Source organism: Salvelinus sp. IW2-2015, unplaced genomic scaffold, assembly GCF_002910315.2.
Source record: "Salvelinus sp. IW2-2015 unplaced genomic scaffold, ASM291031v2 Un_scaffold1128, whole genome shotgun sequence".
Taxonomy (NCBI): Eukaryota; Metazoa; Chordata; class Actinopteri; order Salmoniformes; family Salmonidae; genus Salvelinus; species Salvelinus sp. IW2-2015.
The window spans coordinates 192,704-211,126 of NW_019942742.1; the positions used below are offsets into that span (position 1 = coordinate 192,704).

The 18,423-nt window shown below is 44.2% G+C and overlaps 1 protein-coding gene across 1 annotated transcript in view; it reads right to left on the reverse strand.

Moving 5' to 3' along the window:
• LOC112069832 (short transient receptor potential channel 7-like) overlaps nucleotides 1–18,423 on the reverse strand; it is a 94,462-nt gene that overhangs the window by 38,199 nt on the left and 37,840 nt on the right. The window contains exons 4-9 of the mRNA XM_070438712.1: nucleotides 16,638–16,854; nucleotides 12,181–12,414; nucleotides 10,748–10,959; nucleotides 10,611–10,663; nucleotides 4,913–5,108; nucleotides 3,937–4,158 (exon numbers count right to left, since the gene is read on the reverse strand). Coding sequence (XP_070294813.1) covers nucleotides 3,937–4,158; nucleotides 4,913–5,108; nucleotides 10,611–10,663; nucleotides 10,748–10,959; nucleotides 12,181–12,414; nucleotides 16,638–16,854 — 1,134 coding nt within the window. The remainder of the gene's footprint in view (nucleotides 1–3,936; nucleotides 4,159–4,912; nucleotides 5,109–10,610; nucleotides 10,664–10,747; nucleotides 10,960–12,180; nucleotides 12,415–16,637; nucleotides 16,855–18,423) is intronic.

Consider the following 18,423-nt stretch of genomic DNA (forward strand, 5'->3'; position numbering starts at 1 on the left):
GCAAATCATGAGCTATATTTGAGGAAAGTTAGCCACAACAACACACATGAGCTAAATATGAGGAGAAGTTAGCCACAACAACACAACATGAGCTAATTTGAGGAGAAGTTAGCCACAACAACAACCAACATGAGCTAAATATGAGGAGAAGTAGCCACAACAACATGAGCTATACACGAGGAAGAGTTATCCACAACAACACAACATCAGCTGTAATTGGGGCGTGTGTCACAGCATCATCGGACTGAACTTGTTGTCATTGCAGGCAGTCTCAACGCTGTGCGTTACAGGGAAGACATCCTCCTCCCTCATGTGGTACCCTTCCTGCAGGCTCATCCTGACATGACCCTCCAGCATGACAACAAGCCATACTACTCGTTCTGTGCGTGATTTCCTGCAAGACAGGAATTTCAGTGTTCTTCCATGGCCAGCGAAGAGTCCGGATCTCAATCCCATTAAGCACGTCTGGGACCTGTTGGATCGGAGGGTGAGGGCTAGGCCATTTCCCCCAGAAATGCCCGGGAACTTGCAAGACCCTTGTAGAAGAGTGGGTAAAATCTCACAACAAGATCTGGCAAATCTGGTCCGTCCATGAGAAGGAGATGCACTGCAGTACTTAATGCAGCTGGTGCCACACCAGATACTGACTGTTAGTTTTGATTTTGACCACCCCTTTGTTCAGGGACACATTATTCAATTTCTGTTAGTCACATGTCTGTGGAACTGTTCAGTTATATCTCATTTGTGATTCTTGTTATGTTCATACAAATATTTACACATGTTAAGTTTGCTGAAATAAACGCAGTTGACAGTGAAGGGATGTTTCTTTTTTGCTGAGTTCATGAGTAGAAGTACACACAGCAACACGAGCTATAGATGAGGAGAGTTACCACAACAACACAACATGTGCTATATATGAGGAGAAGTCAGCCACAACAACACAACATGAGAAGCTTGAGAGGATGTTAGAGAGCATGAAAGCCAGATGTGTCAGATATAGATATGTAGACCATATAAAATAACAATCAAGACTGTCTTGAGGAGAAGTTAGCCACAACAACACAACATGAGCTAAATATGAGGAGAAGTTAGCCACAACAACATGAGCTATACACGAGGAAGAGTTATCCACAACAACACAACATCAGCTGTAATTGGGGCGGTGTGTCACAGCATCATCGGACTGAACTTGTTGTCATTGCAGGCAGTCTCAACGCTGTGCGTWACAGGGAAGACATCCTCCTCCCTCATGTGGTACCCTTCCTGCAGGCTCATCCTGACATGACCCTCCAGCATGACAACAAGCCATACTACTCGTTCTGTGCGTGATTTCCTGCAAGACAGGAATGTCAGTGTTCTGCCATGGCCAGCGAAGAGTCCGGATCTCAATCCCATTAAGCACGTCTGGGACCTGTTGGATCGGAGGGTGAGGGCTAGGGCCATTTCCCCCAGAAATGCCCGGGAACTTGCAAGACCCTTGGTAGAAGAGTGGGGTAAAATCTCACAACAAGATCTGGCAAATCTGGTGCCGTCCATGAGAAGGAGATGCACTGCAGTACTTAATGCAGCTGGTGGCCACACCAGATACTGACTGTTAGTTTTGATTTTGACCACCCCTTTGTTCAGGGACACATTATTCAATTTCTGTTAGTCACATGTCTGTGGAACTTGTTCAGTTTATATCTCATTTGTTGATTCTTGTTATGTTCATACAAATATTTACACATGTTAAGTTTGCTGAAAATAAACGCAGTTGACAGTGAGAGGATGTTTCTTTTTTTGCTGAGTTCATGAGTAGAAGTCAGCCACAGCAACACGAGCTATAGATGAGGAGGAGTTAGCCACAACAACACAACATGTGCTRTATATGAGGAGAAGTCAGCCACAACAACACAACATGAGAAGCTAGAGAGGAKGTTAGAGAGCATGAAAGCCAGATGTGTCAGATATAGATATGTAGACCATATAAAATAACAATCAAGACTGGTCTTGCTTGTACCCCCACGGTCTGTGTTACCCTCAGTGAGGGCATGAATGCCGACCCCACTGCTATTGTGCATTTCCCTCCATCGTTGTCTCCCTCTCCTTTCAATTTCTGTCAAAATAGATGGAAATTCTTCCAAAATCATTTTACATGTTAAATGTAATTATATGTTATATTTAATTATGTGGTGCAAACATGATTCCTGTGATCTTGGAATAATGTGTATCGGGTTAGGGGAGGGTTTGGCCGGGGGTCTTTACAAGTAGGCCGTCATTGTAAATATGAATTTGCTTTTAACTGACTTGCCTGGTTAAATAAAGGTCCACATTTTTTTAAACAAAATAACAAGTACTCTCTGTTGTGCTAACTAACACTGACCTGGTTTTATTGTCCTCTTTTAGCTTTATTTACTGTCCTTATTTTCATTTTGGAAGCAGATACACACCCCACACACACACACACACACACACACACACACACACACCACACACACACACACACACACACACACACACACACACACACACACACACACACACACACACCACACACACACACACACACAAACACACACAACACACACACTTACTCACCTCTGGGGCTCGTAAGGCTGCCAAGCTTGGTATTGTCAGTGGCATGGCAAGACAAGACATGACACCAAACTGCAATGGCTCCTGAAACCCCAGACAGACACACACACACTAACTCATGCACGCACGCACACACTCCCACAGACACACACGACTGCACGCACGTACAGACACACAGAATCTCACTTGACATTTTGCTAATTTTCCAGAGGTGTAGTGTGAGTCTATGTATCGATTGCTCACCTCCTGCTCAGTTCTGTTCCATAGTCAAGCCATTAGGTCTCTGTGTACCCATAGAGGCAGTTCTATGATACATCCTGAAGYATTTGAAAAACAGGTAACTGTCAAGGTATGCGTGAAGGGCTGTAGGAAGTCAGGTGCAGGAGAGCAGATATTTGGTAGCAAAACRGAGCCTTTTATTTGGCGAACCAAAAGCACACGGCACAAATGAACACGAAATACAAATACGGGTTGAACATAACACAGCGCAACCAGCCTAACRTGMGCATACATGAAAACAGAATAAACAATACCACACAAAGACATGGGGGAAACAGAGGGTTAAATACACAACACATAATGAGGGAAATGAGAACCAGGTGTGTGGGAAAACGAGACAAAACAAATGGAAAATGAAAAATGGATTGGCGATGGCTAGAAGACCGTCGACGTCGACCGCCGAACACCGCCCGAACAAGGAGAGGCATCGACTTCGGTAGAAGTCGTGACAGTAACTGTCAAAATAAAGGAAACACCAACATAAAGTGTCTTAATAGGGTGTTAGGCCACCATGAGCCACCAGAACAGCTTCAATCCACCTTGGCATAGATTCTACAAGTGTCTGGAACTCTATTGGAGGGAAGTGACACCATTTTTGCACGAGAAATTCCATAATTTCATGTTTTGTTGATGGTGGTGGAAAACGCTGTTTCAGGCGTCACTCCAGAATCTCCTATAAGTGTTCAATTGGGTTGAGACCTGGTGACAGAGACACACACACATAAAAACACACGCACAAACACACAAAGAAACACACGCACAAACACACACATAAAAAACAAACGCACAAACACACACCCTTTAAACCCCCTATGCTCTTTGAGACCCGTCTTTCAAAGTCACTGAGATCTCTTCTTCTAGCCTCCCACCCTGGACGTTCAGCTGTGTCTTGGGAAGACACATTTACCCAGGATCAAATTCTCACCTGGTATTCCAATAAGGTAAACAAACAAAACACATTTTTTAAATGTCTTATCTTAGTATGAAAATAGCTTCGTGTCAGATCAAACACCTACTAGCATCTACAATATTTATTGACACAATTAGGGTTTGACTTTTGACCTTTGTCCTCTCCCCTCTGGCCTTGAATCGTGAGTTGAGCATGCCCATCTCCAGCTCATTGTCGTGGCGAAGGTCCTTGGCCTTGCAGAGGTGAACAAGGCCGGCCTTGGTGCGGAGGACCAGGTAATACCAGGACTTGGGAGACGGCACCATGTTGAAGGGAGCGGGCAGAGTACGACCCTCGTCAAAGTAGGACATCCACAGCTTGGCACGAGCAAACTTCCACTCTACATCTGCATCTGTCTGGAGGGGACAAAGACGCGTGTAGAAACGGACACAAACAAACAAATGGATGCACAAATATAAACACACGCATATTGGTTCAATCATTGCACAGGCACGTGTGATTAACAATATTTCACACTAAATATACTGTACATTGCTTTGACTAAACATGTCTTAAATGAAAAGGACCCTACTAGGATTATACATTAACATGCAAAATTGAATAATTTCTGATGAATGACTTATTAATAGACCTCAAAATTAATGAGTTATTAATAGGACGGACCTCTATATGAATGAGTCATTAATAGGACTGAGCTCTATATGAATGAGTTATTAATATGACTGACCTCTATATGAATGAGTTATTAATAGGACTGACCTTTATATGAATGAGTTATTAATATGACTGACCTCTATATGAATGAGTCATTAATAGGACTGACCATTATATGAATGAGTTATTAATAGGACTGGCCTCTATATGAATTGGTTATTAATAGGACTGACCTTTATATTAATAGGACTGAGTTATTAATAGGRCTGACCTCTATATGAATGAGTTATTAATAGGACTGGCCTCTATATGAATTGGTTATTAATAGGACTGACCTTTATATGAATTAGTTATTAATAAGACTGATCGTTATATGAATGAGTTATTAATAAGACACACCTCTATATGAATGCGTTATTAATAAGACCGACCTTTATATGAATGAGTTATTAATACGACTGACCTTAATATGAATGAGTAATTAATAGGACTGACCTCTATCTCCTGGTAGGAGCTGTTGATCATAGCGATGAGCATGTTGAGTAGAACCACCACCATGGTGATGTTATAGACCCCGTACAGCACATAACCAATGTTCTCTATGAACTTATGGTCATACTTCAGGACCACAGAGATCACCTCCGACAGACCAAAGATGGACCAGAACAGGGTCTTAAAGCTCTCCTCCACCCTGGGGAAGCAAACAGACAGACAGACAGACAGACAGACAGACAGACAGACAGACAGACAGACACACATACACATACACATACACATACACATACACATACACATACACATATACACACACACACACACACACACACACACAACCACACTCCAGGTGAGTCTTTAAACCACAGTATGGTGTAATTTATAGAGTTTATGAGCTGGCACTGATGAAAATGGTTAGGACAAATAGGACAAATAGGACATTATCCCCCCACCAGGACATTATCCCCCCACTAGGACATTATCCCCCCACCAGGACATACCCCCCATCAGGACATTATCCCCCATCAGGACATTATCCCCACATCAGGACATTATCCCCACATCAGACATTATCCCCCACTAGGACATTATCCCCCCACTAGGACATTATCCCCCACTAGACATTATCCCCCCACCAGGACATTATCCCCCACCGGACATTACCCCCACCAGGACATTATCCCCCACTAGGACATTATCCCCCCACTAGGACATATCCCCCCACCAGGAGTTATCCCCCCACAGGACATATCCCCCCACAGACATTATCTCCCCACCAGGACATTATCTCCCCACCAGGACATTATCTCCCACCAGGACATTATTCCCCCCACCAGGACAATTTCCCCCACCAGGATATTATCCCCCACCAGGACATTATCCCCCCCACCAGGACATTATCCCCCCACCAGGACAGCTCAATGAAGGCCAATTCTACTGTCACATTTTGGAACAGATCACTAAGAGGGTTTTGCTGCAATTTATATAGCTCAGAATTGAAGCTGAGTCCAGTCCAGCCCAGTCCAGTCCAGCCCAGTCCAGCCCAGCCCAGCCCAGCCCAGCCCAGTCCAGTCCAGTCCAGTTCAATCCAGTCTTGCTTTAGCCACCAGTGCTCTCGCTAACTTTCTGGTTGAGGGCTTTTGAATAAGCAAAACAAACACTGAGCCTAAAGAACACAGACATTTGGCCTCAGTTCTGTAAATACAATTCAATCAGTGGCAGAGCTGGAGGAAGGGGGAAAGGGAGGAGAAATGATGACAGGAACCTGTGTGTGTCCTTTCCACTTTCAGAGCTGAGAGCACACACAAAACCACACACCCTCGGCAGTGAAGTTTACTGGTATCTCCTCAGAGTGAACTTCTCATCTTTCCGAGAAGACAGGAAAACACTTCTAACTTCAAAGACCTCTCTCTCTCTCGCTCTTGCTGTTTGTGTGTTCTCTAGTCCCATGATATGCAATAGCTTCGTAGTTATAGAACTAAACGTCAAGCCAAACATCTCTCATCACATAGAAATATGTCCAGTATCATCTCAGTATACCGCAGGACCCAGTACGTACAGGACATTATCTCTCTAGAAGGACAGTGTTCTCATGTAGAACAGATTTCATATCACCACCGTATGACAGGCCATGCATTGATCCCTGTCCTCTGACCCAGGGTCACATGACAAACGTCCTTACGAAGGCGTGATACTCAACCCATCACAATGTCCTTGTCAATACACACAACACTATGTAAAATGGACTGACATATTATTAGGCAGGGAAATGGATAGAAATGGACTGACATTATTAGGCAGGGAAATGGATAGAAAACGGACTGACATCATTATTAGGCAGGAAATGGATAGAAATGGACTGACATATTATTAGGCAGGGAAATGGATAGAAATGGACTGACATATTATTAGGCAGGGAAATGGATAGAAATGGATTGAACAATATAAGTTATGACACATACACTGACATCCCAACTCGTCTGCAGATATATACAGTAATCTCTCTCTTGATGATTTCTCTGTCTAACCTCTCCTCACCCACTGTAAACAATTCGGTCAGTCTCCGCCTCCCGCTACGCTTCCTATTCACACAGAGAGCAGTTCAGGAGATGTGGGCACCGGGTGGGGATCCATCATTAAACACTTCTTGTCTAGTTCCTTAACGGCTGTCACAGCAGGTGCCTTCAGAGACACAGCAGTCCTTAACCCTCAGGAGAACACCTCACTGACAGAAGGGAGGAATACAAGACACCAATAACTGGCTTGTAGTGTCTTCTCTCCCCTGTTCTCCAACCACCCTAGGATAGGCTTCAGGCTGTGAGCTGTCACACACATACAAAAGAACACACACTGGTGTGGTGACTCACCTCTACCGTGTGTGCAGTCCAAACCCTGCTCCTCTGCTCCATCAGGAGACTCACCTGAACAAACAGTAGTCTCTTTCTTCTTTATCTACCTTTCTTTTCCATCTTTACTTTTCTCTTTCTCGCTACCTTTCTTCAGTGCCACGCTCTCTCTCTCTTTCCCCTCTCTCTCCCAACCCCCTATCTCTTCCCCTCTCTCTCCCAACCCCCCCTCTCTCCCAACCCCCTCTCTCTCTCTCTTTCCCTCTTCTCTCTCTTCCCTCTCTCTCTCTCTTTCCCTCTCTCTCGCTCACTGCTGCCCCTGTGTTTCTCAACATCACATTGAAATTATGATGTGTTTGACTGGCATGACTGATCATGACACATCCCCAATCACATATCCATAGGAGTTAATGACCACTCTCCTTCACTCCTATACCTCTCTCTCAACCTCTATATCACTCTCAAACTCTCCCTGCCATCTCTCAACCTCTATATCACTCTCAAACTCTCCCTGCCATCTCTCAACATCTCAGTCCCTCTCTCCTTTTTTCCTTCTCTCACTCATTTTATGTGTATATATCCTTAGCTTGACGTATTTCTTTTATTTCTTTTAGATTTGTCTTTATTGTTGTGAATTGTTAGATTTTACTGCACTGTTTGCAATAGGAACACAAGCATTTCACTACACCCACAATAACATCTGCTTAATATGTGTATGTGACCAATAAAATGTGATCTGATTTGATTTCTGGCCTACACTAAACTGGATTCCATACCACCAGCCCTATTTACGGCTCCCTCTAACCCCCTTTCTCTACATCATTCTCATCTCTTTATCTCTCCACTCTGCCTCTCTCACTCCATCACAAAACATGATAATATCTCACTGTTTCTTGGTTTTGCCCTCTCTCTCATTCATATTTTTCTTCATGTCTGTGCACAGATGCGTATMTTAATTTGATCATCCTGTTGTTTCATGACATGCAAACTTGTAGTGTATTCAAGGTTTAAAAAAAGCTTCTAAAGTTTGTGATTTTCACCTAAAAATGTATTTGTCCCACAGATTTCGATGAATTCAACAAATTATTCACATTTCTTATTGCTGCAGGATTATTTTCCTGCTTCGAGAAACTCAGCCAAATTAGGATACAGCATCTGTATGTCTCGCTCTTTCTTCCTCTCCCTCTTTCATTTCCTCTCTCTCACCTCTCCTCCAGTGTCGGTGGCTCTGGCCAGTTTCCCTCACTGAGCCAGCCAAAAATCCACCTCTGCTGCTCTCCTTCTCACTCTAGTCTTTCTATCCCATCTCTCCACTCCATACTCATTCCTACTTTCCTCCTCTAGCCTTCATCGGTCTGTGGAGCATTTGTCATGCATGGCTGACTAGAACATAGAGACAGGCCTACTGCTTCTCCAGAGGTGCCTAGCTGACAATYCTGATAACCTACCGTGTGTGTTTGAGAGAGTGAGACTGAAAAAGTGTGTGTGCTTGTGTGAGTGAGTCAGTTAGCTTCTGAAGGCAAGACATAATAGCCACAAGGGCCTTTTGATTAAACTTTCTCCAGCTGCACCTCAGCAGTCTGAACCCTCAAGCCATCCTCCAGAGACCCTTCACCCTCTCCCTGGCACCCACTCAGCGTGCCTCCACCTGGGGTATCATTATCACTGACACCTGCCTCCATCACCACCAGAGCCATCAACCCAGCCCTCGCTACCATCCTCCATCAAAACCTGCCCTGTCAACTATACTTAATCACACAGAGCAATAACAGACACATGCACGCACGTACGCACACACACACACACACACACACACACATTAGTCATACAGCAACATAGAAAGGAGTGATGGAATGTATGTTGACACCTTCAAATATAGACAAACTCAACTGTTACTGGCTTTTTCTGATGCAAGCCGAGTCAGAATTGCAGTCATACTGACCCCTTGTGGCATGAGTAACAACTTTTCAATAGAAGAGTTGACTCATAACAGCTCACACTAGCAATTCAAGAGGGAAAAATATTGGTGGAAAAATATCCTCAAAACTGACATCAGAAACAAATCCCAACTATGTTTCAAGGCAAAGTCTTTCATATTACAGACTGATCTAACTCGTGTTTGGGTAGAAACACATCAGCAACACTTAGACGATACTAATCGGCCTTAGAGTCCAAAATATAGCCCTGACACTGCGTATCCGCTGTGAGGGAGTAGAAGTGATGAGTCGGCCTTAGAAAATTTATACCAGTACCACCTTAGCAGACTGGCAGTTCTATGTCATCAGCCAAGCAGAACCCATCCTACACGCCACGGTTCTCTAGCTCACAACTTAAAACACACTGACTGACTGACAGATGGACAGACTGACTGACCGACAGGCAGGCTGGACTCAAAACCCATTAGCAAAGTGACTAAAAGATGATTGCGTGGAAATGTTCAGTCTGAGTCATATGACACAGAAGAGGAGATAGGAAGGAGGAGAGGAGGAGAGGAGGAGCTAGAGAGAGGAAGAGGAGGAGAGGAGGAGCGGAGGAGAGGAGGAGAGGAGGAGATAGGAGAGGAGGAAAGAGGACTGACAGTGTCTGAATGTGTGTTCCTCTCTCTCTAAGATAAATCAGGACAAATGGTTCCTAAATGAGCCTGCGTCAGGATAAAGATTATTGATATCACAAAGCAACGTGGCTAAAAACAACAGACGGACATTGAATGAGTCCCAATTTTGCCTGTCATCACTGATGTGAAAGGACTGGCAAGATTCCAGAAAACATCATGGCGGATGTCCACTAATAAACTGGACAGAGATGTAGCCAACACTGCTTACAGCTGTCGTTTCAGAAGAAAGCTTTTGATAGAAAGAAATACGGCTGAGTTTCTATCTCTCTACACACTAATACGATCGCAAAGTGTGTATGTGAAGCAGTATGTCAGTGTCGGAATAGAAGGGGAGAAGTCTAGGGGTTGTACTTGGCTCCCGGAGGTGAGGAGTAGAGGTGAAGATGAGCGTGTGTGTATGTGGCCCACTCACGTGGTGAAGGCAGGGTTGTACTGGCTCCCGGTATGTAGGAGTAGAGGTTGAAGATGTGCGGTGTGTATGTGGTCCCCACTCACGTGGTGAAGGCAGGGTGTACTTGGCTCCCAGGTAGTAGGAGTAGAGTTGAAGATGTGCGTGTGTGTATGTGGTCCCACTCACGTGGTGAAGGCAGGTTGTACTTGGCTCCCAGGTAGTAGGAGTAGAGGTTGAAGATGTGCGTGTGTGTATGTGGTCCCACTCAGTGGTGAAGGCAGGGTTGTACTGGCTCCCAGGTAGAGAGTAGAGGTTGAAGATGTGCGTGGTGTATGTGGTCCCACTCACGTGGTGAATGCAGGGTTGTACTTGGCTCCCAGGTAGTAGGAGTAGAGGTTGAAGAGTGCGTCGTGTGTATGTTCGTCCATCACGTGGTGAATTGCAGGGTTGTTTCTTGGCTCCAGGTAGTAGGAGTAGAGGTTGAACATGCCGATCATGAAGGCCACGAACACCATGATGAAGATCACCATGAACTTGAAGATGTCCTTCACCGTCCGGCCCAGGGAGATCTGGAGCGGGCCGAAGCTCTCGTTGGCCGGCAGGATGTAGGCGATGCGGGAGAAACTCAACACCACAGCGATGGCATACAGACCCTCTGAGATGATCTGGGGGTCCGACGGACGCCACTTATTCCTGGCTGAAAGGGGAAGGGAGAGAGGAGCCTGATCACTAGAAACAGACTTTGATTTCGGACGTGCGAACTCGTGATCCTCAGAGCCGAGAGTGCTGCTCAGACCACTGCGCTACGGCAGTTCACAGTTCTCTGGCAAACGGCGAGAATAGTAAGAATACTGATGATACCTGATGGTGATAGCATGTCCTTTTTATTACTTCGTTTTAAGCCATCCCCAAACCATAGCCCTAACCGTAACCCCTCGGAACTAATGCTTAAACTGTTCAACTTTGAGCTGTTCCTGTTTTAACCCTGTTACCATGCAGAATTAACCCTGTAAACGCGTGGAATTAATCCGTCAAACATATACGTTTATTCATAATTCTTCACGTCTAAGCAAAACTATGAGATGTTGATTGGGGAGTGAGAGTTGAAAGTGAATGTAATTTCAAGGTAGGAAATTAAAGGAGAAGGGGTAAGGGAGAGAGAAACATGGATGGAGATGCAGGGATTAGAGGGACAGGGAGAGAGAGATATACATTAGAGAGAGAGAAAGGGGAGGGAGAGAGAAAATGAGAGTGAGAGAAGAGAGAGAGCAAAATACGAATGAGAAACAGATAGACGAACAGGAGGGAGGAAACATGAGAGAGAGGGATGTAGAGAGGGGGATGTAAGAAGTAGAGAGAAAGTGAGAGTGAGTGACACAAGATAGAAACACAGGGTAGAAGAGAAAAGGACAAATGAAAGGACATGAATGAAGCACTGCTGAGCTACGTCCTCTCATTAGGAGTTGTTTGAAGATATGGGAGAGTGAAGTCTTAAGGGAATATTGGACAACTTACAGCGGCGGAGTGGTTCAATACGGAGACTTTGTTTACTCATAAGCACTTTGTTTTTATCCTTTGAAAAATACTTCCTCATTTCAAAACCACCAGGAGAGATAAACACATACGCACACAGACAACTACCAGAGATCGGGGTGTGTGACTGAGTGCGTCATTGTCTGTTGGCTGTTTCAAAGTGTTTGTGTGTAAACAGTGGGGAGGCTGGCATATGCGTGTGTATGCAGACTGCATAGCAGCTTACTTTAAACAGTCGTTGTCATAACAACCCCACACCACAAGATGACGGCAGTGATTAGGGGGCTTGAACAGTGTACTGTGAAGGGTACTAGTCCACAGTGGCTAATGTAGACACTCGTAGAAGGGTAGAAAATGAGAATGCCAACTGTATATTTCCACGCACCATAGGTGTAGTAGGCAACCTCAGTAGGTAGGGACGCGTTGCGGATGTCTTCGTTGGTCACAAACTGGTCTACATACAGCTGGGCCTTGGAGGCCTTGAGGAAGGCCATGAGCCGAGCGGTGAACGATGCTACGAAGATAGACAACATGCCGAAGTCTAACACGTTCCATAGGTGATTCACGTACTCTCTAGGACCATCCACCCAGATCTCYTTGACCTCTGACCAGATCATACCTGAGAGACAGAGAGATAGAGAAAGACAGAGAGTGAGAGCGAGAGCGAGAGATGGTGGTGGTCTGGGCCTAAACCACGCAAAAACAACTCTAGACACTATGGAACACAAAGCTTTTACTGTCTCATTCTGGTCTGATGTTTCTTGTCGGTTGAGAATGTCTGTATTTCCAATTTCTTTGATGAAGTCTGGGTTCCTGCTCTTTAGGCCAATGGCAGATGACGCCTTTGGCCTAAAGAGCAGGAACCTGGACTTCAAAGAAATTGGAAATCCAGACATCGTCAACCGATAAGAAACATGGTATAAAGTATAAAGGAGATGGACCCACTGGTTGCCCTCTTGGTTACAGAGAGCTGGTAGTCCCACCCACCAAACTACCAGGTGTGAAACAGGGAAGAGACTCAGGTGTTATGCTAATTTGGTATAGAGCAGACCTAACCCACTCTATTAAATTAGTCAAAACAGGAACATTTTACATGCGTCTAGAAATTAATAAGGACATGTTCTCAACAGAGAAAAATGTCCTCATGTCTGCTACATATATTCCCCCAATAGAATCCCCAAACTTTAACGATGACAGCTTCTCCATCCTAGACGGGGAGATCAACCATTTCCAGGCCCAGGAACATGTACTAGTCTCTGGTGACCTAAATGCCAGAACTGGACAAGAACCTGACACCCTCAGCACACAGGGGGACAAACATTTACCTGGAGGTGACAGCATTCCCTCCCCCATTTGCCCCYCTAGACACAACTAYGACAACATAACCAACAAAAACAGGTSACAACTCCTGCAKCTCTGTCAGATGCTGGGTATGTAYATAGTCAATGKTAGGCTTTGATGGGACTCCTATGGTAGGTACACCTATAGCTCATCTCTTGTCAGTAGTACTGTAGACTACTTTATCACTGACCTCAACCCAGAGTCTCTCAAAGCGTTCACAGTCAGCCCACTGACACCCCTATCAGATCACAGCAAAATCACACTCTACTTGAACAGAGCAATACTCAATCATGAGTCACAAAAGGAACTGAATAATATTAAGAAATGCTATAGATGGGAGGAAAGTAGTGTGGAAATCAACCAAAAAACTATTAGGAAACAACAAATTCAAGTGAAGGTGTAAACTTGGCAGTAGAAAACCTAAACAGTATATTTGACCTCTCAGCTTCCCAATCAAATCTAAAAATGTCAAGGAGACAACCTAAGAAAATGAACAACAATGACAAATGGTTTGATGAAGAATGCAAAAACCTAAGAAAGAAATTGAGAAACCTATCCAACCAAAAACACAGAGACCCAGAAAACCTGAGTGAATCACTAAAACAATACAGAAAACCACTACGGAAAAAAAAAGGAACAGCACATCAGAAATCAGCTCATGTAATTGAAGAATCCATAGAATCTAACCACTTCTGGTAAAATTGGAAAACTCGAAACAAACAACAAGAAGAGTTATCTATACAAAACAGAGATGTGGGGATAAACCACTTCTCCAATCTTTTTGGCTCTATTACAACCAACAAACAGCAAAAACATATACATGTGTCACGACTTCCGCCGAAGTTGGTCCCTCTCCTTGTTCGGGAGGCGTTCGGCGGTCGACGTCACCGGCTTTCTAGTCGCCACCGATCCATGTTTCATTTTCGTTTGGTTTTGTCTTCCTTATTACACACCTGATTTCTATTCCATCAATTATGTTCCTTATTTAACCCCCTGGCTTCCCTCTCTGTTTTGTGCGTTAATGTTTGTCATGTGGGTTCGTGTTATTTGTGCTTTGGATTTTGTGTTCCGTGTTGGAACATTATTCTCWAATTTTTTGAGTAAACTATCGGACTAAACTCATCTCTGTGTCCTGCGCCTGACTCCACCATTCTCCATTTCACCAACACCCTCACAAAATGATTACATACAAATCTTACAATCAACACAAGTGTGCAATTAAAATTGGCAAAAAACACACATTTCTTTCCACAGGGCCAGGGGGTGAGACAGGGATGCATCTTAAGCCCCACCCTCTTCAACATATATATCAACGAATTAACGAGGGCACCAGAACAGTCTGCAGCACTCGGCCTCACCCTACTAGAATCTGAAGTCAAATGTCTACTGCTTCTGTCCCCAACCAAGGAGGGCCTACAGCAGCACCTATATCTTCTGCACAGATTCTGTCAGACCTGGGCCCTGACAGTAAATCTCAGTAAGACAAAAATAATGGTGTTCCAAAAAAGTTCTAGTTGCCAGGACCACGAATACAAATTCCATCTAGACACCGTTGCCCTAGAGCACACAAAAAACGATACATACATCGGCCTTAACATCAGAGCGACAGGTAACTTCCACAAAGCTGTTAATGAGCTGAGAGACAAGGCAAGAAGGGCCTTCTATGCCATCAAAAGGAATATAAAATTTGACATACCAATTAGGATCTGGCTAAAAATACTTGAATCAGTTATAGAACCCATTGCCCTTTATGGTTGTGAGCTCTGGGGTCCAGAGCCAACCAAGAATTCACTAAATGGGACAAACACCAAATTGAGACTCGGCATGTAGAATTCTGCAAAAATATCCTCAGTGTACAACGTAAAACACCAAATAATGCATGCAGAGCAGAATTGGGGCGATACCCGCTAATGATCAAAATCCAGAAAAGAGACGTTCAATTCTGCAACCACCTAAAAGGAAACAATTCCCAAACCTTCCATAACAAAGCCATCACCTACAGAGAAATTAACCTGGAGAAGAGCCCCCCGAGCAAGCTGGTCCCGGGCCTCTGTTTACAAACACAGACTCCACAGAKCCCCAGAACAGCAACACAATAAGACCCAACCAAATCATGAGAAAACAGAAAAAAGAATTACTTGACACATTGGAATGAATTTACAAAAAAAMMCAGAGCAAACTAGAATGCTATTTGGCCCTAAACAGAGAGTACACAGTGGCAGAATACCTGACCACTGTGACTGACCCAAACTTAAGGAAATCTTTGACTGTGTACAGACTCAGTGAGCATAGCCTTGCTATTGAGAAAGGCCGCCATAGGCAGACATGGCTCTCAAGAGAAGTATAAGAGCACAAGGCGAAACCCAGATGCAGACATAGGAGGCAGATGGTTTGAGTCTTTGATATTTATAAATAATCCAAAAGGGCTAGGCAAGAGAATGGTCGTGGACAGGCAAAAGGTTAAAACCAGTTCAGAGTCCAGGAGGTACAGTGTGGCAGACAGGCTCGAGGTCAGGGCAGGCAGAATGGCCAGGCAGGCGGGTACAGAGTCCAGAAAACAGGCAAGGGTCAAAACCGGGAGGACTAGCATAAGAGAATAGAAAAGGCAGGAGCATGGGAAACCCCACACTGATTGACTTGGAACATACAAGACAAGCTGGCACAGACAGATAGAAAACCCAGGTTTAAATACCCAGGGGATAATGGGGAAGATGGTTGGCACCTGGAGGGGGTGGGGACAGGCACAAAGACAGGTGAAACAGAACAGGGTGTGACAAGAAGACAGGCTATGTGCACCCTGCCCACAAAATGAGGTGGAAACTGAGCTGCACTTCCTAACCTCCTGCTAAATGTATGACCATATTAGCGACACATATTTCCCTCAGATTACACAGACCCGAAAATAATTTGAAAACAGATCCCATTTTGATAAAGTCCCATATCTATTGGGTGAAATACCACAGTGTGCAATCACATTCACAAGATTTGTGACCTCTTGCCACAAGAAAAGGGCAACCAGTGAAGAACCTATATTTATGTTGATTTATTTTCCCTTTTGTACTTGAACTATTTGCACACCATTACAACACGGTATATATACATAATATGACATTTGAAATGTCTTTATTCTTTTGGAACTTTGTGAGTGTAATGTTTACTGTTTCACTTTTTTTTTCATTTCACATGTGTATTATCTATTTCACTTGCTTTGGCAATGTAAACATATGTTTYCCATGGCAATAAAAGCCCTTAAATTGAAATGGAATAAATGTACATTTAATTGAGAGACAGCGAGAGAGAAAGTAGAGACGGAGAAACAAGCAGATTTGTTTGTAATAATTTATCTTATGTTTGTGGGTACCTGTCTCTTCTCTCTCTCTTTTTCTCCATCCACCATCCTTTCCTTCTTTCTCTCTCTCCATTCCCTCACATTCTTCCTCTGACCTCCCTCATTTCCTCCCCTCTTACCTCTATCCCCTTCTCTCCCTCTCCCCTACTCACCCAGCACCCACTTCATGATCAGCATCTCAGTCCAGGAGAACTGAGTGGTCTTGACCCGGAATACCTGACGAGGGTGGTCAGTGATGGTCTCGTTGGGCAGGTTCTTGACCCCCTCAAAGCGGTCTGAGGCGTTGATGACCAGCAGGCCCAGGAAGATGGTGAAGGACACGGCGTGGGCCACAAACTTCATGAAAGGACTTCTCAGGATCTGACCCAACTAAAACAAACAGGGTCAAAAAATACAACAGCTGTATTAGCCTTTCTTTACACTTAGCTCATAGCTGCTTTATCTAGGAAAATGTCTACTTACTACTGTGATGTGGATGTCTTGCCTAGCTATCTTAAGATGAATGCACTAAGCGTAAGTCCCTCTGGATAAAAGCGTTTACTAAAGGATTCAAATGTAATTATAAGCCCTGAATGAACATATACCACAGGTATGACAAAACATTTATTTTTACTGCTGTCATTATGTTTGTAACCAGTTTATAATAGCAATAAGGAACCTCAGGGGATTGTGGTACATGGCCAATATACCACGTCTAAGGTCTGTATCCAGGGACTCTGCGTTCCGTCGTGCTAAGAACATCCCATAGTCGTGGTATATTGGCCATATACCACAAACCACAGAGGTGCCTTATTGCTTAAATGTAATAATACCATGTTAAATGTGTACATAATATTGCAAAGAAACAGTATCACTGTCAGGAGGTGTCATAATAAACTGACTTAGTCGAACTATTGTGGACTATGGTCTGGAACCTGAGGTTGAAAAACAAAACATATTCAGTTAAGTCAGACTTAGGGATCAGCTAAGTCAGAATTGGAGTCAGACTCAATACTCCTGTCAATTGAATAGAACATTTCTCCATTGGAGGGTAGCTAACAGAACTTCTATTTCATTGACCCTCCAGTGGCCCATGTCCAGACATCAAAGTCTGAAGAGAAAACACTAAATAAGACAGTGTGTGTGAAATATGAATCTGGTTGTGTGTTCTACTGTGCAGTAATAGAGAATCAGACAGGTACAGAGTGGTACACCAACACAAACACAGTTATGCTTCAGAGGGATGCAGATCGACACACTGAACATTCAAAACTATGCCCTCAAAATCACAGGCACATGTATTTGTAAATATTAACATGCACTCACATAAGTACAACCATACCCATATTGGCCAGCTTGTTCATTTAACACACAGCCATTGTGCTGTGTGCGTGTCCCACATCAACCAACAGATACATCAAGGGTGTTGATCACCACATTTACATCAGTCATTTAGCAGACACTCTTATCCAGAGCGACTTACAGACGCAATTAGGTGTAAGTGTCTTGCTCAAGGGCACGTCGGCAGGTTTGTGGGATTCGAACCAGCGACCTTTCTGTAACTGACCCAACTCTCTAAGTGCTCGACTACCTGCCGCCACATTGCCATCTTAACCAAATCAATCAGGCGTGTGTCTTTCCCATCTGTTTACTCTGGACAGGAACTAGCTACGTCCCAAACTGCACCATATTCCTATAATGTAATGGACTAGTTTTGACCAAACGTAGGTGCACTATATAGGGAGAAAATATAGGGTTCCATTTAGATTCTCAGCAGAATGAGGTGGGGAGAGATCCTGCTGTACTTCTCAGTGTGGAGGGGTCTTGGCTGCCTGTGTCTCTCTCAGTAGGTGTTAGCAGCAGTAAAAAGGGGTGACTGAACCCTGATATGGTCCTATTAAATGTAATGACTACAGACATCATCAGCAGAGACCATCTCTGATCACCCCCTCAATCCAT